The sequence below is a fragment of the Megascapheus bottae genome, chromosome 3 (assembly GCF_031878675.1).
Source record: "Megascapheus bottae isolate mThoBot1 chromosome 3, mThoBot2.hap1, whole genome shotgun sequence".
Taxonomy (NCBI): domain Eukaryota; kingdom Metazoa; phylum Chordata; class Mammalia; order Rodentia; family Geomyidae; genus Megascapheus; species Megascapheus bottae.
In genome coordinates this window covers 14,065,471-14,091,303 of record NC_143511.1, presented here as the reverse complement: position 1 = coordinate 14,091,303, position 25,833 = coordinate 14,065,471, and the positions used below count along the sequence as shown (strand labels likewise).

General features: G+C 40.9%; 1 protein-coding gene across 1 annotated transcript in view; it reads right to left on the bottom strand.

Annotated features, from left to right (window-relative positions):
• The window catches only part of Rasef (RAS and EF-hand domain containing), a 76,044-nt gene extending 50,538 nt beyond the window's left edge, over positions 1 to 25,506 (bottom strand). The window contains exon 1 of the mRNA XM_090329573.1: positions 24,763 to 25,506. Coding sequence (XP_090185699.1) covers positions 24,763 to 25,226 — 464 coding nt within the window. The 5' untranslated portion in view covers positions 25,227 to 25,506. The remainder of the gene's footprint in view (positions 1 to 24,762) is intronic.
• Positions 25,507 to 25,833: the final 327 nt, after the last annotated feature.

Here is a 25,833-nt window from a genome sequence, read left to right as displayed (position 1 = left end):
GCTGGTGGGGTTGTGGAGAAAAAGGAACCCTACTACACTGCTGGTAGGATTGTATACTAGTTCAGCCACTATGGAAAGCAGTGTGGAGGTTTCTTAAAGAACTGAAAATTGACCTTCCCTATGATGCCACCATACCACTTCTGGGCATCTATCCTGAACAGCATGACCCAGGATATGATAAGGACATCTGCTCAGCTATGTTCATCTCTGCACTATTCACAATAGCCAGGTGATGGAAACAATCCAGATGCCCTAATGCAGATGAATGAATACAAAAATGTGGTATATATATATATATATATACAATGGAATTCTACATAGCCAACAGATAAAATAATTGCATTTACAGGGAAGTGGATGAATCTAAAGTGAATCATGTTGAGTGAGACAAATCAAGACCAAAGGAACAAAAGGCGCATGGTATCCTTTATATGTGGATATTAGATCCAAACAGTACAAGAATGATGACTGAGGGGCCGGGAGTTTGGCCTAGTGGTTAAAGTGCTTGCCTTAGCATGCATGAAGACCCGGATTCGATTCCTTGGTACCACATACATAGAAAAAAGCCGGAAGTGGTGCTGAGGCTCAAGTGGTAGAGCTCTAGCCTTGAGAAAGTCCAAGGACAGGGCTCAGGCCCTGAGCTCAAGCCCAGGACTGGCAAAAAAAAAAAAAAAAAAAAGAATGATGACTGAATATTTGCATTCCCAATGCTATGGACATGGTATTGAAAATATAAACACAACTACATAGACATAAAAATTTATGACTCTATAGACAATTTTTTACATAGATTAATATGTGTATATGAAATACAAACCCTCAGCCCAAGTTTAATTATGTTCTAAAATCTAAGTGCCAGTGATTGTATAGAGATTCCCTTCTTGAATATTTGCTTGTTAAACACATCATTTGAAATATCATATAAAAATCAATGTTAATAAATTATTTATTAAATTTTTTAATATATAATACATAAATAAGTTATAGTATCCAATATCTCACTGTATTTAAAGATAGGGTGTTCGAAGGAGGAATGAAAATAAAATGAGACCACTATTTTGAGTTCTCATCCAATCTTACTAGTGACCTTATAAAAAGATATCTGGACACAGATGTATACATACAAAGACCATGTGAGGACACAGGAGAAAATGGTCATCTACAAGCCAAAGAATAAGGCCTCAGAAGAAACCAACCCAGCCGGTTCCAACTCTGAGACATTAGCTTCTACAACTATGAGAAAATGCCTCTCTGATGTGTCTGTCGTGATGGTTACCACAAATGTCAAGGTGACAAAGTGGTTACGAAAGAACTGGCATTCAAACTCAGGCCTATGCCAGAGAATAGAGTCCACCATCACATTGCAATACTCTCTGATTATTAAGAACTGCACTTTGCCACTTCAAAAAAATGCAAAAATCAGCCACCAGAGCTGGTAGCTGATTGTTATGCCTATAATCTGAGCTACACAGGAAACTAAGAAGTGACAACCTCACTCTGAACCTGGCCCAAGCAAACAAATCCAAGACCCTCTCTTGTTAACCAGTACCTCCAGATTAACTCTCCAATTAACCAGTAAAAATCCAAAACTTAAGGTGTACCTAAAGTGGTAGAGTGCACTGAAAGAGCCAAATGAGAGTTTGAGGCCCTGAATTTGAGTTTCAGTACAAGTACAATGGTTTTTTTTGGTTTTTTGGTCAACAGAACTCTAAAACACTAACAAGCTTGAGGTACATATTAAATGTAAATGTGCTTATAAACTTCCTGGGTTTTCTCTTCTAAAAGAACTTCTCAATTGGTCCAGAGACTAAGTATGATTCAAAAGAATTGCCCAAGGTAATATTATAAGAAACCCACAGGGTAATTCATGTTAGTGATTTAAGACACACAAAAATACCATCATCGGGGCCTAGAGTTTGGCCTAGTGGTAAAGTGCTTTGCCTAGCATGCACGAAGAGCCGGATTCGATTCCTTGGTACCACATACATAGGAAAAAGCCAGAAGTGGTGCTGAGGCTCAAGTGGTAGAGCTCTAGCCTTGAGAAAGTCCAAGGACAGTGCTCAGGCCCTGAGCTCAAGCCCAAGACTGGCAAAAAAAATATACCATCATCCCTTATATCAGAGTTAAAGATAAATACTGGCTGCATATTAATTAGAGAGCAGTAGAAAAATTTCTTTGCCCAAAAATTATCCTATGTAATTTTAATGCACAACAGGATCATTAACTTCTTTGCCTTTGTTATTTACTAAGTGATGACCAGCATGATGTAAAGCCTAAAAGCCAGCTTTGTAGTAGAGACTTAACTGCCTGGGAGAGCCATTTAGAAACGCCCCTTTGAGATCTGGTTTAATAGCTAACCAGAACAATGAAATATTCAGAAGTCAATGTCTCAGTGGAGATCCTGACTTCCTACCAATTTCTGAAATGAGAATAAAACACAATAACATGAATTCTCTTGAGTCATGTGCTGCTTCTAGCATTACATAAGATTTCAGGAATAGTTCACAGTGAAGTGTATAAATTATTACTGAAAATGTCTACTACTAGTAGAATATAAGTTTAATGTTTAACTATTGTACCAAAATTGCCTGGATAGTCATCTTTTCTGTCTCCTATTTGAAAAGAATATAAGGAGATTTGACTTCCCAAACTACCTGGTAGATAAGCAGGTTACAGCCATGTGACAAGTTCTGGGGAATAGCCTAGGAGAAGAAATGGTATTTTCTCTCCCTCCTCCCTCTCTCTTCCTCTTCCTCTTCTCTTCCTTGTCCTTATCCTCAGTATATGGAAAAACCATTTAGTAGAATAAGCTTGGATTCCTGAATCACTCCCTGGACAGAAACCATAAGGTCCTGCTTGACCACTTCAATCTATCTGACATATAATGGAGAAGAAGTTTGTGCTGTGTGAAGCCAAGACAAGGAAGTTCTTTGTTACAGTCAGCTTAACTTAGTTTCCTATTTGAATATCATGCCATCTTCCACTTGCAAGTGGACATACTTCCTCATATCCTTACTTGATAGCTTTATATTAAGTCATAAAACTTTTATTATAAACCTAGGTCTACACCACAAGCTTCTGATCTGTTTAAGAGCATACAAAAATCTATTTTGAAATATTTCATTGCAACAGACATGTACAGAGTACCTTATATATTACTGTTGAGGCAATATTTCAAACACATATTATATATTAATCATTTAATTCTTATGACAAACTCTTTTTATTTTTTTCAAGCTCTTGGGGACTTTATCACTATATCCTAATCCTACTTGGGGGGGAGGGATGGAGAGAGGGATGGGGAGAGAGAGAGAGAGAGAGAAAGAGAGAGAGAGAGAGAGAGAGAGAGAGAGAGAGAGAGAGAGAGAGAGAGAGAGAGAGAGAGGAGAGAGGGGGGAGGGGGAGAGAGAGAAGGTATCTTGGTAGAATATCTAGAATTTCAACTACCAGACCGAGGATTCCAGCTTAATCCATCTGGTTCTTTAGGAAGAAATTACCTCTTCAAGGATCCCAGGTAAATACCTCTATTTAAGAAAATTTCATCTATTATGTTATTTTTAAATCAATTTGAAAGGGATAGGTATTACTGCAGTAAGGACTGTCCATGTTACAAAAGGATTTCCTGAAAAAATGAAACAAGATTAAGATAACATAATACAAAATTCAATCTAACTTTAAAGGTGCTGAGAGACAGCACTAAGGCATTCAGTGAGGCTCATTACACCTTCTCACCCATCCTTGCCTCATCTTCCTTTCTGCTCTATTTGTTCTTTTCTTGAGAAACTAGAGGACCAGTTGGATGATGCTAAGAGGAGGTAGTATATACACATCGGGATTCTCACCCCAAACACTTCATCACTTCCAGAGACAATACCTGGTCCTTCCAGCTAAGACTAGCATGTGGCGACTCACACAGGCTGAGCATCTGTGGGCTCTTCAACAATCAGGCATTACTTCACATCAAGGTATTTTTTGTTCTGACCATGCAGTAATCACTGGCCTCTCCTGGAATCCTTGTTCCTGATGTCAAATAGTGCTGAAAAGTGATGCCAAGCCATCAGAGAACTTCCCAAGTTCCCAGAGAACTTCAGAGACCCTGAGCATCACAACCAGAGAGACCTGTTTTTAACATAAACTTGACAAACAATGACGAAAATGGAGGTCAATCATATGCCTGTCAGTCAAGACAAAAACAGATTCTACTATCCTGAGAGAGCCACGAATACAGAAAACAATCTAAAGGATTCCTAAAAGTGTGGAACCATAGGAAGATGAACACTGACTTGCCTAACCAGTTGACATGCTTAAAATCTACACTTACCTGTCTTCTTAGTCAATATAATACAGGATAAACTACATGAAGGATACTACTGATTAAAACTTTACCAGTTAAAAATTTTAAATGACCCCTGGGAAATAAACATTTTGATCTGCAAAAATTCAAAAGCTATGTACATATGATCATACAGGATGAGACTAAACGAAATGAATCCTAGGTTATGGAAATAAGAGGTTTATCTTTGTGATTGTTGTTCTTAATGTACATTGTGAAGTTATTTCTCTTCTTTTTTTGTCCTTATGGTTAATCTCATGTTGTTACTATATCTGACTTTGTTACCTGGTATACTATATGTATGTTTATTTGAAATAGGGAAGGGGAGGGGGAAAACAAGATGATTGGAAGGGGTGGGGGGAGAGAAAGGAGGACAAAATCATGAGAAGTAATGTACCCATATCCTGATGAATGTAAAACTGTAACATTATCCCAACAATAAAATACAATAAAAAAATTCAAAACTAAAGCTGAGAGGAAAATTAGACTATGTGAAGAAAAAAAGAGGTAAACTTAAGACACGTGAAAAGTTTCAATGGTCACTGTATTTTGCCTAAGATAAATATTTCACTTACAACACAGTTATATCTATGTATCTGCCCTTTAGTAGAACTGTCTTTAGAAAGCCTGTTACTGTGGGGTCTCAGGACATCCCTGAGCAACACATCTAAACAACATCACTCTGCCCTAAGGTACAGTGACCCAAAAGGAGGCTAGGAAAAATTGGCTCTCAAATTCATGCTTTAAGCATTGTTAGAAAGCCATACTATTCAATCTGCATATTATATAGATCTTAAACTTGTTTGGGGAAACAAGAGCAAGCAGTATGGAATTTGTGTGTCTTTATCATGGGACATTAAGAAAGGGCACGGTTGCTGTTATAATTCTAAGAGAAATTCACAGAAAATTAAAGTATTCATACCATTCACAGGGTATTTATGAGATCCTAATATTAAAATGCTATTACCATAGCCGACATTATTTGGACATTATTGAAAAGTTCTATGAAGAGGAAGTACAAAGTTCTCTGACAGCCCAGAGCAGGTAAGAATAGGCCCTAGGGAATACCTGGACTATGAGCAGATAATAACCAAGTAGAAAGCAAGAAAAGCAAGAAGGGGCATCAGGAGGGGTGAAGCCTAGATGGCAGTGATAAGCAGGACAATGAGACCCTAGCAAGGAGGATGGGGTGAGGAAGGGCCAGCAATTCTGTATCAGGTAGGGCTGGGAGGAGATCAGAAATCCCATGAGTATACAAGTCTTAAAAACATTTTAACTTCATGGCTTCTGAGTATGTTGGGCATATTCTGAGGGGATGATATAACCAATTCTATATCTTAACTACTCCCATTCTGGAAGTGGAGCTATGGCTTAAGTAGTAGAGCACTAACCTTGAGTGAAAAAGTTGTGACAAACTGAGTACTAGCACACAAAATAAATAAATAAATAAATAATCCCTACTCCCATCTTCACATGTTTTGGCTGAAGCAGGGAATGAAGGAAAAGACTCTGAAACAAATATGCCAAGACAAAGATAACTCTAAGTCCATTATCATTTGATCCAGAAATGTGGAATTTCAGGGCTTGCTACCAGCTTCTACTTTATAATAAAATTGATAATACTATAGACAATTAGAATCTCATCTTACAATTACTTTCCTTCCCCAGTAAGAATAATGATCTATTTAAATACCCTGAACAAATCACACCATCATTCTGTCAGGAACTGCAAAAGCTAATCCTTTAACTATCACGAAAGTTCAAATAAAAAATAAAATATATAGATGATTGGGAGGGAGTGGGGAGACGGAAATGGGGACAAAAACATAAGAAGGGGTACCAATGTATAAGAAGTAGTGCACCTACTATCTGTCGAATGTAACTGTAACCCCTCTATACATTACCTCGATAATTAAAAATGTATATAAATAAATAAATAAAATTTTTTTGGCCGAGCACAGTGGCTCATATCTGTAATCCTAGCTGAGGCTAAAATCTGAGGATCAAGGTTTAAAGCCAGCCAGAACACAAAAGGACCTGTGACTCTTATTTCAATTAAACTCTAAAAAAATGGGAAGTGGGGCTTGTATCTAGGGTAAGGTGGTAGCCTTGAGCTGAAGAGCTCAGGGACAGAGTCCAGGCTGAGTTCAAGCCCCATTACTCACAAAATTAATTAATTAATTCTTTAAAAACTCCTCTGGTGTAAAATGCATTTTTATTCCACAGTATACATACATAAAAAATATACCCTAATTAACTAGCAAAGAATTGTCAACAGTGAAATCCAGACCATTGTCAGACCAGTACAGTTTTAGTTTTCTCTTTGAAGGTCCAGTCAAGCTTTCTAGAAAGGAGGAAGTGCCTCTGCCCCCTAATGGCCTCCAGGGCCAGCTGCCTGGGTTAGAAGTGGTCCCCATTTGTGTCTTCACAGCAGGTCTTGCCCTTTATTAACCCAGTTGCAGAACAGTTATCAGGCTCTCCACTCCACAGAAATCACAAAGATCTCCAGTTGCTTCTGACAGTCAGCTGTCTTGGGAAGACAACTCCAATGGTTTTTACTTCACTGGCTGTTCTGAGACTATAACAGTCAAAGGACGATCCGGCCCAGGTGTTAAACCACCAAGGTTTACCCAGACACCCTGTCCACATACATCTCCTATATGAAAAGCTCTTCCAGATTCCTGTCTTCCTGGAAAATATTCTATCTACATAACCTTCCCTCCACAGCTTTATCCTGCAAACTTCCTGGAAGATGAGAGAGTTAAAGAGATTCATTCAGTGACGAAGAAAGTTTCAGATTGCCAACCACTGCCTATTCAAAACCACTGACATTTAGTTATAGGGAATTTGCCAATAGAATAAGGAAACAAAGAGAACAAGGGACATTGTACTGCAGGTTTAGAGAAGGCACAGTCTCTGGAGAGTTGAGTGCTTCTGAAGTTAAGAATGAATGGTACTTAAAAAAAAAAAGAATGAATGATACTCAGAATAGGCACCTGGCCGGATTCCAACACTTCTACCACATGCTACTTTCATGTGCAAGGGCAGAACATTTAATTTCGCATGTTTCCATTTCTCAGACATATAGTGGGTTTAACAATGTATTCTAGAACTTAGGTTGCTGAGAGGATAAACAGTACTGCATACTGGATAGGCACATAGTATGCTCAAGATAATCAGTAAACGCTAGCTAGCCACTGTGGGAACTGTTATGCTCTTGATTCCACACTGCTCCCATGAATTAGGAAGAAGTACATGGTTGTCTCTTGTCTCTGTGTTGAGTCTGGGGGAAAAAAATCTTCTGAAATAGGGAAACTCCTGGAACCAAAATGCCTTCTAGATACTAGTCTTCAGGGTACTAAAATATGAGAACTGGGTCATGTTCCAAGTCCAGAAGGAAGTCTTTTCTGTAAATCATTAAATAGAAAATACTGTCGGCTTCTCCTTCCCACGTGAGAGAGAAGGTAACCCTAGAAAACACATAAACGAATGGGCTTGGCTGTGCTCCTGTGAAACTTTACTCATAGAAACAGGCAGGGAGCCAAATGGGCCTTGCTTTGCTGACTCCTGTGCCAGTCTTTTAACACAATTCTCCAGCTTATAACTGGGGATGGCATTGCTAAACTCACTCATCTACAGACAAGAAGGTGAGATTTGTTCACAATCTGCCTCTAGGGACAGAACATTCTTTCTCCATTCTGTAGCACCCCATTGATAAGTACATATGCTTGGAAGAATAAGGATCTTTTTAATTATTTATTTGTAATATATATTTGTTTTTCTCCAGAGTTTTTTCTGTCAACTGACACTGAATCGAATTGAAGGTAAGCATAATCAATCTTATGTTAGTATAAGTAGATCTACAGAATCATTTTTAATAAAAAATTTTCTATTTTGGTGATGAAGATGGAAGCTTGTGATAAAACAGAAATTAAAATGTTCATTTCTGGGGGGCCAGGAGTTTGGCCTAGTGGTAGAGTGCTTGCCTAGCATGCACGAAGACCCGGTTCGATTCCTCGGTACCACATACATAGAAAAAACCCAGAAGTGGTGCTGGGGCTCAAGTGGTAGAGCCCTAGCCTTGAGAAAATCCAGGGACAGTGCTGAGGCCCTGAGCCCAAGCCCAGGACTGGCAAAAAAATAAATAAATAAAATGTTCATTTCTGTATAAAATTTACTCTCAGTTGACATCTGTCCCCTTTCTAGGTTTCTGTGGTATGTTTTCTGTTTATGTTTCTAGTATATCCTGGTAACTTTGGTACTCATCAAGAATTTTTTCTATTTTTTCATTGAAGCATTACATTGGGATTTTACACCATGTACTCACTGCACTTAAAGTTATCACAGGTGCATCCAAATGAGGCAGATGAGTATGAGGACTTCCACTTCCACCTGGCAGAGTGGCTCACATCTGGAAGATCTCTCATGATTGGAAGACAATCAGTGATAAGCCCACTGTTCCTTTCTTGATCCTTTCCAGAGTCAAGAAACTACATAACTAAGACTTCCTTTTAGGAGCAGAAAATAGAACGCACAGTGATGAAATAAGCTAAGATCAAATGAGAGAAGCGGAAGACACCTAATTTCTTCAAGGCTCAGAAGGGGATGGAGAAAGGCTGAAGGCGGTGGCGAGGGCCTGCCATCTGAAGCAGCGGCCAGCTGTGCAGCTTCCTGCACAACAAACCAAACTTAGGGAAGCACAAACATTGTGTGCATCCGTGGGTACTGAAAAGAGAAACTGTGACGCTACCATTTTCATATGCTTTAAGTATATAACTATTTTATCAGATTCTAATGCTTTCATTGAATCCTTTTGGGCAGTAATGTGAGCTCTCTCTCTCTCTCTCTCTCTCTCTCTCTCTCTCTCTCACACACACACACACACACACACACACAAATATGCACAAACTAAATAGAAAATAATTTGTAAAAAAAAAAAAAAACTAACTTGTTACCAAAAGAGGACCAGTAAAGCACCAAATCTCCTTTCCTCGCAAAAGGTAATAAATACAAAATACTCAATAAGTATCATGAGCAAGAGGCGCATAGGGGTTGATGGAGCCAAACGCAGTACAGGGTCCTGATTAGGTGCTGGGTCATTTAAAAACACTGAGGAGCTCTGAGAAAAAAATACAGACGTGTGAATATCACATCATTACTTCTACCAAAGATATCAACTGCACCTAAGCAAAACACTAAAGGAAAATGGGTATGGGGTGTATAGGAACTTGGAGTGATTTTTCCAACTTTCATCTAAAACATTTACTTTAAGAAAACAGTTTAAAAAAATAATAGTAATAAGCTAGAAACGTGAGAATTTAAAGGGGCAGCAGCATCTAAACTTGGTTCAGAGTACAACCTACTCAGGAGCTGCAAGAGCCTGAGTGTGGGCTCACGTTTGAGCCATGGCTTTCCCACTACACCAAGGACTCACTGAACATCAGTTTGGTACATTTTTATTCCAAGTGTTGTCGCTATTCACAGAAGAAACTCCACAAAGGTCAGTTAATCTAGGTGTGTGTGTGTGTGTGTGTGTGTGTGTGTGTGTGTGTGTGTGTGCGCGCGTGTGCACTGGTACTGGAGATTGAACTCAGGGCCAGGGCAATGTCCGCCAGCTTTTTCACTCAAAGCCAGTGCTCTACAATTTGAACCACATCTCTAGTTCCAGCTTTTGTTTTTGGTATTTTTTTGCCAGTTCTAAAGGTTGAACTCAGGGCCAGAACACTGTTCTTGGGTTTTCATCAAGGCTAGAGCTCTACCACTTGAGCCACAGCACCATCTCTGGCTTTTTCTATGTACGTGGTACCGGGGAATCAAACCCAGATCTTCATGCATGCTAGGCAAGGGTTTATTGGAGGCAAGAATTTCACAAACTGTTCCTGCTGAGGCTGTCTTTCAAACTGTGATCCCCATATCTCAGCCAACTAGTAACTAGTTCACATGCTCTGTAGTACAGCAGGGAGACTTCATGATAACCTGTTACACATCTCATGAATAACTAGAAAAGAGGAATTAGAAGATTCCCAATATAAACCAATAAGATAATCAATACATATCATCTACAAGCATTGAAATATAACACTATCTGCCATAAACAGGTTCAATACATGCTAATCAAACTTAAAAATTAATTATAAGAAGTGTGACCTATCTTGATTTGATCATTACACACTAGGTATATGTAGTGAAGTGTCCTTCCATGTCCCATAAATTCGTCCAATTTAAAACATAGTACAACTCGAAGCATAGAAATGCACATGGAATTAATGATATATAAAATTTAATTCAAACATTTCTGTTATTCTGCCAGCTGACCAAAAGCTGTAACTGTCATGTTAAATACTGCTCCATAAATGGGAGCTGTATGTAAATTAAACGTGTTCTTTCCTTACTGTGATTTTGGGAGTTTTTGTTTGCATCTTTAAAGAACTATTCAGCAAAGGATCCAAAATGTCTTGTGTTGTTTGTAAACTAGTCCTCTAAGTTCTTATTACATTTTGTTCAGAGTTACTTGGAAAAGCTTAGATCACTCAACAAAGGGAGTTACAAATGCTACCTTCAGCTTTTGAAGCTGAAGTGGATTGGAATTAATAACACTGAAAAACAAAACATAACACTGAAAAACAAAAAGATACAGAGGAACTGCAAGATCTAATGATGAGAACTCAGTGTACAACATAAACCATGAAACTCTGAAATCATGACCAAGAACATCTTAATTAACAAGACCAGCCTTTCTTAATGAATGCCCTATCTTGTGCTAATGGAATATGTACTTTATAAAGGAGTGAAATGTTCTATAATATTGAAACATCTAAATGTGGGGAACATTCCTAAGAATTGTCATAGATCCATTTTATTTGCCTAGTCTCATCTATAAAATTGAGAAATGTGTCAAAGTATTTGACAAAGAAAATGACTTTGAAAGAATAACACAGAACCAGTATCATTGTGGGTTAAAATATCAGCCAGGTGCCAGTGGTTCATGTCTATAATCCTAGCTACTGAAGAGACTGAGATCTGAGTATCATGGTTCAAAGCCAGCCTGGGAAAGAAAGCCCAAGATTCTTATCTACAATTAATCACAAAAAAAGAAGCTGGAAGTAAGCCTGTGGCCCAAGTGGTAAAATGCTGGCCTTGAACAAAATAATTCAGGGACACCATCTAAGCTCTTAGTTCAGGCCCTAGGAATGGTACATACAAACAAAACAAAACAAACAAATAGAAACATTATATATGCCAACACTTACACACTGTAAAATCAAAAACAAGAATGGAGAGTATCCCTCATTTTTCAGAATTGTTTTATGCTCATTCAGCACTGTGTTGTTCTTTGTTAAAATCATTATTATTTACACAGAAATATCCATTTCTAATGCTTTTAATAGCCAATTAAATAATCATAAGACATTACTCTAATCATTATAAGCAATAGTATGGGCAAATAAAGCATAATATGGCTTTAACCAAGTCTCATCTATATTATCTGATATTTTAAAATCCAAATATCAACACACCAGAGGCAACCCCAAAGTTGGAAGTCAGTGAAGTTCATTGTGAATGTGTGCGTGCGTGTGTGTGTGTGTGTGTGTGTGTGTGTGTGTGTGTGTGTGTCTGTCTGTCTGTCTGTCTGTCTGTCCTGGGGCTTGAATGCAGAGTCTTGCATACTGACTAGGTTTTTCCATTCAAGATTGGTACCACCACCTGAATCACAGCTCTCCTTCCATGAAGTTCACCTTTTATCCTTCTATTCACCTGTCTTCTGTTCCTGAGTCTTCTCTACCTTCCTCAGCAATTCCAGGTGATATATCTCTATCTCAAACTCTTCTTAGGTGAGTTTAGCACACAGGAGACATGCAGAGGTCTTATTCAGATGCTGACTCTTCAGCAAGTACACGGAGGGACAGGGGTTTGCATCTCCAGGGGAGCTTTTCGGGGAACCAAGGCTTCAGGTCTGAAGTCCTTGATTAGCAAAGTCTGACAAAAGACATGACTTAAAACGAGTGCCTGCTGAGCTCCTGGGAACTGAATAAGCAATCTGGCAGGTCTCTTATGGCCCTGTTTAGGACCCATATCTGAGAGAACGCTTTTGAGACTCTCTATGCCTCTCAAATTACATCCCTAAGAGCAATAACCAAGCCAGAGGGAAAACAAAGAAAAAGAGAAAAAAATAGTAGGTGGGGACAGGATAGCAGAATAAGGATTTCATTTTTTGTTCTACAGAGTTTCTTATGTTTCCTTGTTAAAATGACAGCCTTTGGTTTATTGGCACAGGGTCTTTGTTTCACAGAAATAAGGAAGGAGGAAAGGAAGGAAAGAAAAAGCAGGACAGGAAGAAAGGAAGCAAACCAGCAAGCAGTTAGCTCGCTTGGGATCATACAGTCATAAGAAAGGCTGGTAGGACTTGCCAAACAGTCAGAGCTGCCCACGGCCAAGGCCAAAAGACCCTCTCTGAGGGATGCTCAGTCTGGAGTTATGGATATTTTGAAGATTGAGCTTGATGGATGACAATGCCTGGGTAGAAAGCAGGAATAAATCCTCTCTTCTCCTAGGAGGGCATCTCAGAGCCATAAACAGAGGTAAGCTGGTCTTTTCTTGACAGAGAGAAAAATGTTCCAACTTTTAAAGCACCCACAGAAATTAGTTACAGTGTTTTGGAGTGTTTAGACATAGGCATTTCTGGCGGGGGGGGGGTGGTATGTACAATGAATTTTTCACATTCTGATTTTTTAAAAACTAATCCCCACCATAGAGTTCTCAAACTCCAGGATATCTGATAAAGTTTCTTAGTAGCTTGTTACTTTTATATATGGTCAATTGGGCTAAGCCACGGTACTTAGTTATTTGCTTCCACTCCTATGGATGTTAATGAAACACATTTAAATCCAGATACTGAGTAAAGCTGTCTGCCCCCTCCATATAGGTGTATGGCTTCATCCAACAGTGAAGGACCTAACAGAACAGACTGGCCTCTGACCTCCCTGCAAAAGTCTGCAGATGGGCTGTTTTGGTGACTTTTTGGTGTTGTTTGGGATTTTTGTTGTTGTTTTTAGCAGTACTGAGATTTGTGCTTACTAGGAAGACATTCTACTACTACTTGAGACATGCCTCCAGTTTTTGGCTTTTTAAAATATAGGTAAGTAGGTAGATAGACTGATAGATGTAGATAGATAGACAGACAAACAGATCCATCTATCTTTGCTTTTTCCACAGCCCAGTCTAGACACGAGTATGTATATACACACACATAGATGTATACACACACCAATTATTGGTCATATTTCTCTGAAAGACTCTAATATAAGAGGCTTAAGTCATTTCACTTGTTAATCGCATGTAACTAATATACCAGAGCTTGATGGTAAATATGGTATTGCCAGCACTGACTAAGATACAAGAGAACTTTAGTTGTTGTTGAGTTCAAAACATTAAAGTAATATTCAGTAGACCAGACCACTTTCTAAAGCTTTGTTCAACTACTGGTAGTTATTAGGGTATGCACTTATGGGAATTTTTCCAGATACATCTGAAACATGCCTAACAGATCAGTGAACTTTCATGGATTCACAGATTCTTATTACTCAAAAGAGATTGTACTCACTCTATTTTCTTGGGAGAAGCTAATACTTTGTCCGTTTGACTAATACACACACACACACACACACCCCTCATATACGAATCTCTATACATAAAACCAAATGATGTATGTCTGTGCCTTCCTATGTCCTCCCTCCAATATCAGGATTTCTCTGCCCTAATGCAGGCTCTGAGGACATCAGTTAGGTCCAGTCTTATGTCAGCAGGTGAGAGACACTAAAGTAGAAATGACCACTCCTATGTTTTACCAGGCATGTCATTGTGCATTTCCATGTCACAGCATCACAATGCAGGGACGTGAAAACAGTGATTGCAGTGGGCAGTAAGAAGCAGAGTTTCCCACGCTTTCCCTGTGGGCATAGACTATCCACTTGTTTTCTCTGTGTTCTCTCTTATCTTTGTATACTGTGTCCTTGTCACCATAACTAAGCAGCCACAACCCACACACCATTTTCTCTCAAGCTCCATTTACCTAAGGAAAATAAATATCCCTATTTATTTTCATTTAGTCAATTATCTACAGATATACCATACAGATTGTTTTCTATGTGAAGAATCTAATGACTGCCTTATAGTGCTGGTATTTCATTTGGATTAGCTCTGTTTATCTGAGCCTTATGGTTAGAAAATTATATATACACAGAGTGGTCTGTGCTATCTCTTTGTGCTTTTTCCTCTACTCTGCATGTTTGAAGAATACTGATTTCCTCAGAATGCATCTACTATATTAGAAGAAAGCTTCCTGCACTGTAATTCATTCATTCATTCATTCACTTGTTCAAATCCCCAGCTAGCCAAGATGCCAGTGGGAAGCAGATGCTAGCTCAATAGATTTCTGAGGAATATAAGAAAAATATTCTGCATCCCAAGCACTCATACTAGTGAATGATGTCTCTGTCAGAGAATGATACAGGAAGATCCTAAAATATGGTTTTCCTAAACAAATATGAGCTGGTGGGTCTAGAATTATTTCACCTCAATCCAGAGCCACAGAAGCAAGAGTTATGATGTAACTGAGTCATGATATATGAAATAGTGCCAACCTCCCAGGAGTCTTCTGCCCTGGGACCAGAGCTCCAGGCCACCAACTTCTCACCTGTACTGTCACCACTGCATTCCAGATTACAGCATGGAGAACCCCTTTTGTGCTTTTTGTGATTTCTATCCAAATATTTGAAATACATTATCGTCAAAGATTCTGTTATAATCAAATAGCCACTGGCGCGTATCCCATGATTTTATAGTTATAAATGATCAAAAAGGGTTATCAAAATTGGACACTATCATCAAAAACTCAAAGGTGTGTGTGTGTGTTTTTTTTTCTGATTCGTGGATTGGTTGATTGATTCAGTGGTGATAAGAATGGAACCTGAGGTCCTCTGCTTCATGGCCAGTAATCTATCACCTGCTAACCCATAATCCTTTTATTTTTTATTTTAGTTTAGTTTTCAGATAAGTCTGGCACTTTTCCTCAAGCTGGTTTCACAAAGATGAACTTTTTAAGTAAGGCAGCATAACCCAGAGCAGAAAATATTCAACAACACTTATTGAGCATGGTCAAAGTAATTCTGCAAAAGCAGCCAATATTCAAGAGAAAAAAAGCCAACAGTGAAGATACAGACACCTGCAAGGGGAAAGCAGCTCCACTCGAGTTCTTAGTCAGGTTGGAACTAGAAGCTCAGGTCAGTATGGGTCTTCAGAAAGGGACCAACCCTGCCATATATTACACTCACAGGTGGCAAACTGGAAATGCCCTCTTTCCTAGCTACTTCACTGGACAACCACAGCATATGTAAACTTAGAAATACAACATTAAAACCAGACAGCATTGACAACAGTGTTTTTATCTCCTGCGCAGCAGCAAGCTGTCCTGAACTGAGAAGTAGCAGAACTGTGTGTTGAGTCAGGTACAGGGCAATTGAGCCCCTTCCAGCTGCATTTCACCAAGTGTAGCCCATGGGTGGTGACAGTGGAAGAGGAACTTGGAATTCTCTCAAGGGAGCTCTTTAGGGTCCACAAGAAATAGGGAATTGTGACTGTGTCAGAAAAGAGAAGGTGTTGCTTCTCTAACACAGGAAGTAAAACACTAAAAGCAGCTGATCTTGCCTGCTTCCTCATCACCAGTAAGTGCTAGACCCCCGCCGCGTGCGCCTGTGATTCATCCCACTTGACATCCTCTCTGGAACGTCACCTTCTGACCTTTGTGTAGAGAAAAAATGTCTAGGCAATTTTTATTTATTTTTCTTTTTTTCATTTATTTTATTTTTGCCAGTCCTAGGCCTTAATTCTGGGCCTGGGAGCTGTCTTGAAGTCCCTTTTGCTCAAGGCTAGCAGTCTACCAGTTGAGCTACAGCACCACTCTGGCTTTATCTGAGATTAACGGGACATACGTGTCTCATGGACCTTCCTGCCTGGCCTGGCTACCAACTGCAATCCTCAAATCTCAGCCTCCTGACTAAAGTGGGATTAAAGGCACGAGCCACCAGCACCAGGCTCAAATTTTGACATTTCACAGGACTCTGTCTGGTAAAATATCAGGTCCATTGTAGATACAAACACACACTACAAGTTATGTGAGGAAATGAATGAATTGATTAATTAATAACAACCTGCAAATGAAAAAACAGTTTCTTTTGAGGGGGAGAAGAGATACTTTCTTTCTTTATGATTTGGTGAAACTTCTTCCACAATATAATTGATGGAGATGTTTCAGATGGACAAAAAAATAGACTAATGTCAAATCCCTTTAGAAGATTATCTCTTATGCCTGATTAACAAGTAGACCACATGAAAGGAAGTATCACCTAAAGTTTCAGAGTTGGCTTATTTTTCTATCACATTTCATCTCAACGAACAACTACAAAACAGATACAAATTCTTTGCACTGTACAGCCAACATACATTTATAAAAATCAGTGCAATCACAATTAGCAGTGTGCAGCTAATCTGACAGAAGATGCAAGTTTACTGAAATGAAATTACCATGGCAATGTTAGAATGGTACAGGCAGCTTGCAAGAGGCTTTCTCAAGCACACTGCCATCGAGAAGACCCATTCTTCCCATCACTTTTCTACTGAGACCATAGAAAATCCAACCCCTTTTGCTTTTCGTAGTTTATGAGAATACATCATGCCTGCAAAAAGCTCTCCTTCCTGTCATCTTTCTTAGCCTATAACAGCACATTAATGCCACACAAACACAAAAACAAGTCTGGAAACTGTGTAGGCGAACCTGAAATGCAAGAGTCATAAAGTGAAATGAGAATGTGCTCCTACTAATTCGTCTTAGATTATTATCAAAACAAAAACTCTCCAATATTCAGGTAAGCACTCTGAGGTGTCTGTGGCCCTTGATTTGTGAACAGACATTGATGTATCCAAGAGTGTCCAAGTTCTGGTATGCCAGGAGAGCATAACTGTTCTATTTGTTACTCTGTATCCTAAGTCTTTCAGGTACCAGGGACTCTTGTATATTTAAAAAGGTTGAGGTCAGGTCTACATAGAGTTCTATGTCAAAGACTATGTCAATGGTAAATCAGAGAGTTAGAGGAACTTTGTTGATAGTACTGAATCAGCTATCTTGTTTTATACAGAAAATAGAGAAAGGGTTAAAATTCACTTTTCTCCTTTTATAATCTAGAGATTATAAGAAAATCTCATTTTAAAGATCTTGAAAGCTTACAAAATGAAGCAATGAAAGTGTTCAAGAAAATGATTCCAAGGAAATGCTAGACATCATAGAGGGATTTCACTATCACTATTTCCCTCTGGAGTTACTGTTTACTTCCCATTGTATAACCTGATGCAAAGCTAGTGGAAGGAGTAGTTTGAATCCGGGATAAGATATCTTATACCATTTCTTCATCCCAACTGCAACCTGTATTCAAGTGCTACCTTTACTGCACACAATTATGTACATTTCAGTGATGTATCTATCCTCTAATGCTACAAAATGGAAACACATCTCCAAACGTTCAAGTCAGAAACTGGTGGCTCACACATGTAATCCTAGCTATTCAGGAAGCTGAGATATGAAGATCACAGTTCAACGCCAGCCTGAGACGGAAGGTCCATGAGACTCATCTCCAGTTAACCACCAGAAAACCAGATATGGAGCTGTGGCTCAACATGGTCTTAAGCAAAAAGAGCTCAGGGACAGTGCCCAAGTCCTGAGTTCAAGCCCCATGACTAACAGAAAAACATGCATCTTCCATCAATCCACCTTCCAAATTTCTATTCAGAGCAGAACAGCAGAATGTAGCTGATGAAAAAGATGAAGCAACCCATGCTTAAAGGAAGATAAAAGTAAATTTTTTTATTATTTTTTTTTGCCAGTCCTGGGCTTGACCTCAGGGTCTGAGCACTGTCCTTGGACTTTCTCAAGGCACCATTTCCGGCTTTTTTTTCTATGTATGTGGTACCAAGGAATCGAACCCGGGTCTTCATGCATTCTAGGCAAGCACTCTACCACTAGGCCAAACTCCCAGCCCAAAAGTAAATATTTTTAAATGAGACAACCAGAATCATGAATTTAAGGTGTAATTTGGGAGAAAGGTTTAAGCTCAAATAAAAGCTAAAGAAGAGTCCGTGGTTCTTATAGACTAAAGAAGTCTCAAAGACAGTTTAAAGCTGTTGGTTTTTTTTTTTTTTTGCTAAACTGTAACAAAATAAATCATCTCTCTTCAAATTCTGAGAGTAAAGCTCTTGACAGTAAATGAGATCTGAGGGTCACATTAGGCAACCACCCATACAGACAGAACAGACTACATTCAAAATCAGAACCCCAAAATGACTGCTACCAGTAAGTGAAGCCTATAAAACCAAAGTGATGCACACAGTGATACAAGGCCACAAGAGGTCAAAAGGCTAAAAGTAGAGCTGTGATTGGTATCAGACAGCCTCTCTCATTCAGCAGGGCAATGATATATATGAGTGTGGTAGAAGATAGATTAAACAGAGTAAGAAAAACAGAACAGCAGCAATTTAAAAGATCAAAGAAATACATGTTTCTGCATGTCAATGTCTATATATCTACCTATCTATATCTATTTGTCTGCAGATAGCCTTTTATATCTATAGATAGATAGATAGATAGATAGATAGATAGATAGATAGATATAGACAGATAAGTACAGACATATACATAAATGTAAGAGGAGAGGGTTCATGTTTCAGATCCAGAAAAGACACAGACAATCTAGAAAGCTGGTGGTAAAAACCCATCATCAAAACTACTCTTAAACCTCATCCAGACTGGAGTGCAGCACACTCTCAGGATTCCAGGCTAGAATAAATATCTCCTTGGTAGAGAATTGGATATTACAATACATGTGCATAAAAAACATACATTTATCTTTTTTGTCAGTTATGGGGCTTGAACCCTGAGCTCTTCAACTCAAGATTCTACCAATTGAGCCACAGCTCCATTTCCCATTTTCTGGTGGTTAACTGAAGATAAGGGTCTCATGGATTTTCCTTCTCAGGCTGGCTTTGAACTGTGATCCTCAGATCTCAGCCTCTTGAGTAGCTAGGATTACAGGTGTGAGCCACCAGCACCTGTCCATACATTTCTTTAAACTGTGCAACCACATTCTGAAGCACTGAGATAACTCACCTCTGGAAGACACTCAAGACCTGAGACCAAAGACTAGAAAAGTAGACTTGCTTCTCTCATCTCATGGTGGATCAAAGCCAAAATCTCTCTAGGTGGAAGATGGGGAAAACTGAGACAAGGTCGAATCAATGAGCCTGCTCTCTGCTGATTACCCTTTGACTCCATCTCACCACCTCACCTCCCTCTCACCACCCTTCTGTCACCCATTGTTAGGTTTGTGTCCTCTTTTGCTTCCATCTCTGTTCTCCATTTCCATTTTGTCAGGCCATTAAGGAAGCCAAAGAAGGGAAGAGAAGTAAGTACACAGAAAGTGATTACCAAGGAAGCAACTCTCTAGCCCTTTTCCTACTGGGAAAATCCTTTCCAGTAGGAAAAGGACTAACAAGGAAGCCAAGAAGAAATACAAAAGAAACCCTTACCCTTAAGGAAACTTTGCTCCAGCCACTTTGGTTTTTTGTTTGTTTTTTCGAAGTATCACAATTGAGTGGGACTGATATACAATTGTAAAGCCATTCCCCTAGAGTTTAGCCATCCATTCTATTGGCGGAGGCAGGCTGAGATACACCCATTGCTAATACATACAGTTTGCACATGCATAGTATTGGTTCTTCTCAATTAAATTGCTTGTTTTGTTGGCTGATTGGCTGGTAGACCTGTTGTTTGGCTGGCTGGCTGGCTGATTGGTTGATTAGGTTTATTTTCTGCAGTGCTGAGAGTATAATTCAGGGCTGGTATATATTAGGCAAGGTAGGAAACATAAAGAGTCTATATTGATCTGACTTCTTTGAGATCATCAAAAGATTATGAAGGTTTTATAATAGATAAAGAGACAGAAAGAATAAAAAGCGTGTCTAGAAAAAAGAAGTCCTGAAGATTACCTGCATTCTGAGTAGACCTTACTTATTTTGCTCACCTAGCATTTTCTAAAGATTAGGAGTTGCTAGAGGTATTCCTCCAGCCCACGAAGTATAAAGATCACAATAAATGGTCACTATCTTCAAATTCTCTCCTTGTCTATTTCTCCTTACTTTATTCTGTCATATTAAAATAAATTCTTAATAAAACTCTCTATTTTGTGAAATTATTCTGTTTGTGAGACTTCATAAAATGCTTTTGATGCATAAATCTCAAGGAAGTTTGGATTGTCATCTAAACTGGGAAGCCAAAGAAAGTCCTCATCCATTATCCGATAACAGAACTGAATGTAGATTATTTGATTCACTCAGCAAACATCTGTTGAGTACTTACTATGTACAAAACTCCATTTCACCACATAAAGACCCAGGAACCAGACATGGGCTAGGCTGAACTGTCAGTTTGCTCTCTTGTCTCCCTACACACATCACTCTCCAGAACACAATCTCTTATTTCCAGAACTACTCTTGGCCTGGTATCCCCTTCCATCCTGAATTCTCTGCCTCACCTAGCAGCTAGACTAAGGATAATGTTCCTCTATCTCAACAGGAAGTGGTAGGCTCACACTGAGCATGGAGACCCTTAACTCCAGCCAAGCTGAAGGTGACAAGTCCCAGGCCTTCTGCAGCTATTTCTCTCACCATCCTGAGGAATGCAATGCCTGACTTTCTAAGAAATCCAAGATGAAGAATGTATTGACACCTCAATATGTCATTTTCAACCTCTTACCACATGATTCTATTTCTTCTGTAATCTCACAGTTATTGGGGATTGGAGAAGTTAATCCACAAGCATTTAATATTTTAATGATCTTTGAAATGAAAATCCTATAAAAAAATGATCATGGGGCCAGGAGTTTGGCCTAGTGGTTAAAGTGCTTGCCTAGCATGCATGAAGACCCAGGTTCGATTCCTTGGTACCACATATAGAAAAAAAGCCGGAAGTGGTGCTGAGGCTCAAGTGGTAGAGCTCTAGCCTTGAGAAAGTCCAAGGACAGTGCTCAGGCCCTGAGCTCAAGCCCAGGACTGGCAAAAAAAAATGATCATGCTTCATCTCTTACAAGAAAGAAACAATCTTAAATATACCAACCCCTGTTCTCAATTTGTGTATGTGTGTGGCAGAGAGCTAGCTGCTAAGACAGTGTCAGGTGGGGAACAAAGCCACAAGACAGAATAGCATACTTTCCTTGGCAGACAATTTTCCCCTCAGAAGAAGACCTGATATTTTATATTAAAGTCATGCCAGTCATTAAGATTATGTTATCATCCTACGTACTCCGGAGGATGAGTTCTAGAGGATTTATTTGGAAGCCAGCCAGGGCAGGCTAAAGTCCATAGGCTTTTATCTCCAATTAAAGAGCAACAAGCCAGAAGTGGAGCTGTGGCTCAAGTGGTACGCACACACGCAAATCACTACCATGACCAAGTAGTCAAAGATAAAGTGACCAAGTAGTTACAGATAAAACCTCAAGGACCAGAGAAGTGGCCCTGTAATCCCAGCTACTCATAGGTAAAGATGGAAACAATCAAGATTTCCAGATCAATCCAGTCAAAGAGTTCCCAAGATCCCATCCTAACAACAACAACAAAAATCCTGAAACTTTGTCTCAACCAATAAAAAGCCAGGTTCAGTGGCATGCGCCTACCACCCCAGCTATAAATGGATAGCTTAAAGAATGTCATAGCCCATACCCACCGGATATAAATGTCAAGACAAGAAGAAGAAGGAGGAGGAGAAGGAGGAGGGGAAGGGAGGGGGGGGTAGAGAGTTAGGGGGAGGGGAGGGGGGAGGAGGAGCAGCAACAAACACTGAAGCAGGGCAGAAGGCAAGGCATGGCAGAGCACCTGCCAAGTGAGCACAAGATCCTAAAATCAAGCCCCAATATTGCATACAGATAAAACTACTTAAAGCAGTCCACAATAGCACAGCTTCCTAAAGATAACCCTCTTGCCTAGAGTGAAACTTTTGAGAAATGTCTCATCCATACTCTCTATGTTCCTCTTTCTCCCCCCCTCCCCCGCAACCTACAGCAGTATCTAAGACAGTATCTGTCATAGATGGGACACTCAGTAAACCTACAGCAGTACCTAAGACAGTATCTGTCATAGATGGGGCACTCAGTAAACCTACAGCAGTACCTAAGACACTATCTGTCATAGATGGGACACTCAGTAAACCTACAGCAGTATCTAAGACAGTATCTGTCATAGATGGGACACTCAGTAAACCTACAGCAGTACCTAAGACAGTATCTGTCATAGATGGGCCACTCAGTAAAGTTTGCAAAACTATAATGCAGCTGAAATAATGACAACATTACCAGTAACAGAACACTTCTTATCACTTTTGGTTGAAGGTTAGCCATCAGCTACATCAGGAAACAGGGTAAACCAAAACAGCAAATGGTTGCCATGGTAAGATCAGATGAAAATCAACTCGAGTGGAGTTCTTTTCTACTTGGACACGTTCAAGAAAGCAAATATTGTACTTGCTAATCTCATATCAAAAGGTGTGGCTTAGGACACAAGTCTACCAGGTGACACCCGTGCCCATTCAATGTAATAACCTCTGAAAGTGTGGAAAGGCATAGTGAGAATAATAATTCCACCAGTGATATTAAGACCTGATTGGTAGACTGATCTTTAAAACATGGTCAATAATCATTTAAAGGTTAACCATCTACTACTATACTGGATAACTATGAAAAGATCCTGTGTACACAATTATGTACAGTATTGAATATAAAGTGGACTCATCCTGCCTCTTTCCTAAAATTGCTTTATTTTATTTTATTATTTTTTTGGTTTTTGAGTGCCACAACTGGGATTTGAACTCAGGACCTGTCCTTTTGCTTATTTTGCTCAAGGCCACAGCTCTACTTCTAGGTTTTGGCTGATTTAATTAGAGATGAGAATTTCATGGACTTTCCTGCCAACGCTAGCTTGAACTAAGTTCCTCAGATTTCAGGCTTCTGAGTAGTTGGGCTTACAAGAATGGCTTTTTTTTTTAACTAAAAGTATTAGTATTCTTTCTTAGTTAGCTGAGCCCAAACTAAGTTACAGATGAAAGATGACTCAAAGAAAGAGCAGAATGTACAGCAATGTTTACCCTTTCCTAGCACTCTGGTGGAGACACTAGTTTCACCTCACTTGTAAACAGAAAAGTTCAACTGCCACACCTACTTTCTCTACACAATCCCTCTTATGGCACCATGAGTCACTTGCTCCTTCTCTAGACCCACTTCCACAGCCCCTTTCCACACTTGAGGTGGGAAGTAGAAGGATGAGACAGTGAGAACTCCCAGCCTTACAAGTGTGTCAGGGCAAAGCCAGTAGTGACATCCAAGGAACAAGATGTTCTTTTCTGAAAGTCAGGGAAACTCAGCTAAAGTACTATCTTTCAGATCTTAGTAGTAACAAAAAGAGCTCTGGACAAGTTTAACTAAAAATCCAAACAGAAAGCAGAAAGCCCTAACTGAATGGTAGGGGGTGGGGGGATGTAGAAATAACAGCTGGAAACCAGATCTCCAAGAAGGGGGTTGATGCAAATGAAGCTAGAGAGAAAACGGAAACTTTTCTTCCTCTTTCCTCCCATGGGTGCTCTATTAACTGGCCTGCGGGCATCCTTTTCCTCCTGGGAACTAAGTGAGAAACTTGGGATTCAATTATTTCTCTCATAGACATAGAGAGAGAAAATATGATTTTGGTGTAATAATCCAGTTCTTTCCTAAGATCTAGGCTAGTCTCTACTTTTTAATTAATTGGGAAAACCCAAGTATCATGGTGGGAACTAAATTCTTCCTCAATCAGAGATACGCAGAGTTACTTAAAATTAAACCACTGGGCTCTGTGTATACTTAATAGGCATTCATGAATATCTGCGCTTAACTATGACAAAGTTTCCTTTCCTACCTAGTCTGAAAAACTATTCTAGAGGATGCCAAATGGGCGAACTGCCCAGGCACTGGCTGCCTCCGGCTGCAGTGGGGAGGCCTTGGGTGGAAAGATGACGAAATCAGCTGGAGGTGAGACTTGGCGACCTGGGGAACAAAACCGGTGTGGGCGCCTGAGGCTGCGGATCTCACCACCGTCCCGCCCTCTTCGGGGCTCAGAAACCAGCCAGTGACCCCGATGCTGTGCGCCTGCTCCTCAGCTGAGCTCCAGGCTATTGCTCTCTTGGGAAAGGTCAAAGCCACTTGACGCAAAGGAGTCCGGAAAAGGAGGGCGACTAGGCACCCTGAAAAGTTCAAGTGACCGGTGGTGATCGCCCGCCTTCCTCATCCCCCCCACCCCCACTCACGCACCTGGGAATTAACTTGGCTTCGTCTCCCAGTCGTCCCTGGAAGTCCTGCCAAGCGCGGCCGCCGGGTCTCGCCGGGCTCCACGGGGCGTCCGAATCACCCACCAAGCCCTGGTCCCCCGCGGCTCCCTCCTTCTCCTCCTCCTCCTCCTCCTCCTCGCTGTCCCCGGGTTCGAGCCCCAGCTCTTCGGACGCTGCGGGCGCCGAGGCCCGCGGCCCCCGGGCCCGGCGCCTCCCCCCACGGAGCGCCCCACGGAAGCCGCGCGCAAACTCCTGGAAGGTGATGGCGCCGTCGCGGTCGGCGTCCAGGCGCTGGAACACGGCCTCGGCGTCCGCGGGCCGCACGCGCAGCTCGGTGCACAGAGCCCCGAACTCATCCCGCTCCAGGCGGCCCGAGAGGTTCACATCGCAGGCAGTGAAGACGGAGCGCAGCCGGGCCAGCTCCTCCGCGTCCCCGTCCGCCTCCATGCCACCTGCGCGCGGGCAGCGGAGGAGCGCTCGGCGCCCGGGCCAGTCCAGAGCCACCTGCTCCGGGCGGGGAGCCTGGGCGGGAGCGGCTCGCCCGGCTGGTTTGTCCACTTGCGGGAACGTCCCGGAGGGGCGAGGCGTCTGGGCCGTCACCGGTGGCCTGGCGCAAGGAGAGCTTCCGCCTGGGTCCCCGGACCCCGAGAGACCCCAGAGAGAGGGTGCTGCCCCGCGGACCTGGACCAGGAGAGTGCGCAGCCTCGCGCGCAGTACTGGCTGCTTCTCCCCCCCCAACCCCCCGGGAGATTTGGCTCCGCCCCCCACCCCACCCCTGTCCCCAAGGTGGGGAGACTGTCAGCTGCCATTCCCACGCCTCAGCTTCCAGGAGCCAGCTTCTGCTTTCCTTGAAGGAGTTGGAAGGGAGGAGCTGCAACTAGGGCTGCTTAGAAGAGGCACACACTGATTGAGCAGCCCCCGCCTGCCCGGGAGAGCTGGGACGAGCTTGGAAAGTTTCACTCACCCCATGAAGGGACAAGGGCGAGCAAAACGCCAAACCAGTTAAAAGTGATGAGTATTGTAGTCCCAGAAACACTTGGTATACAGTTTTCTG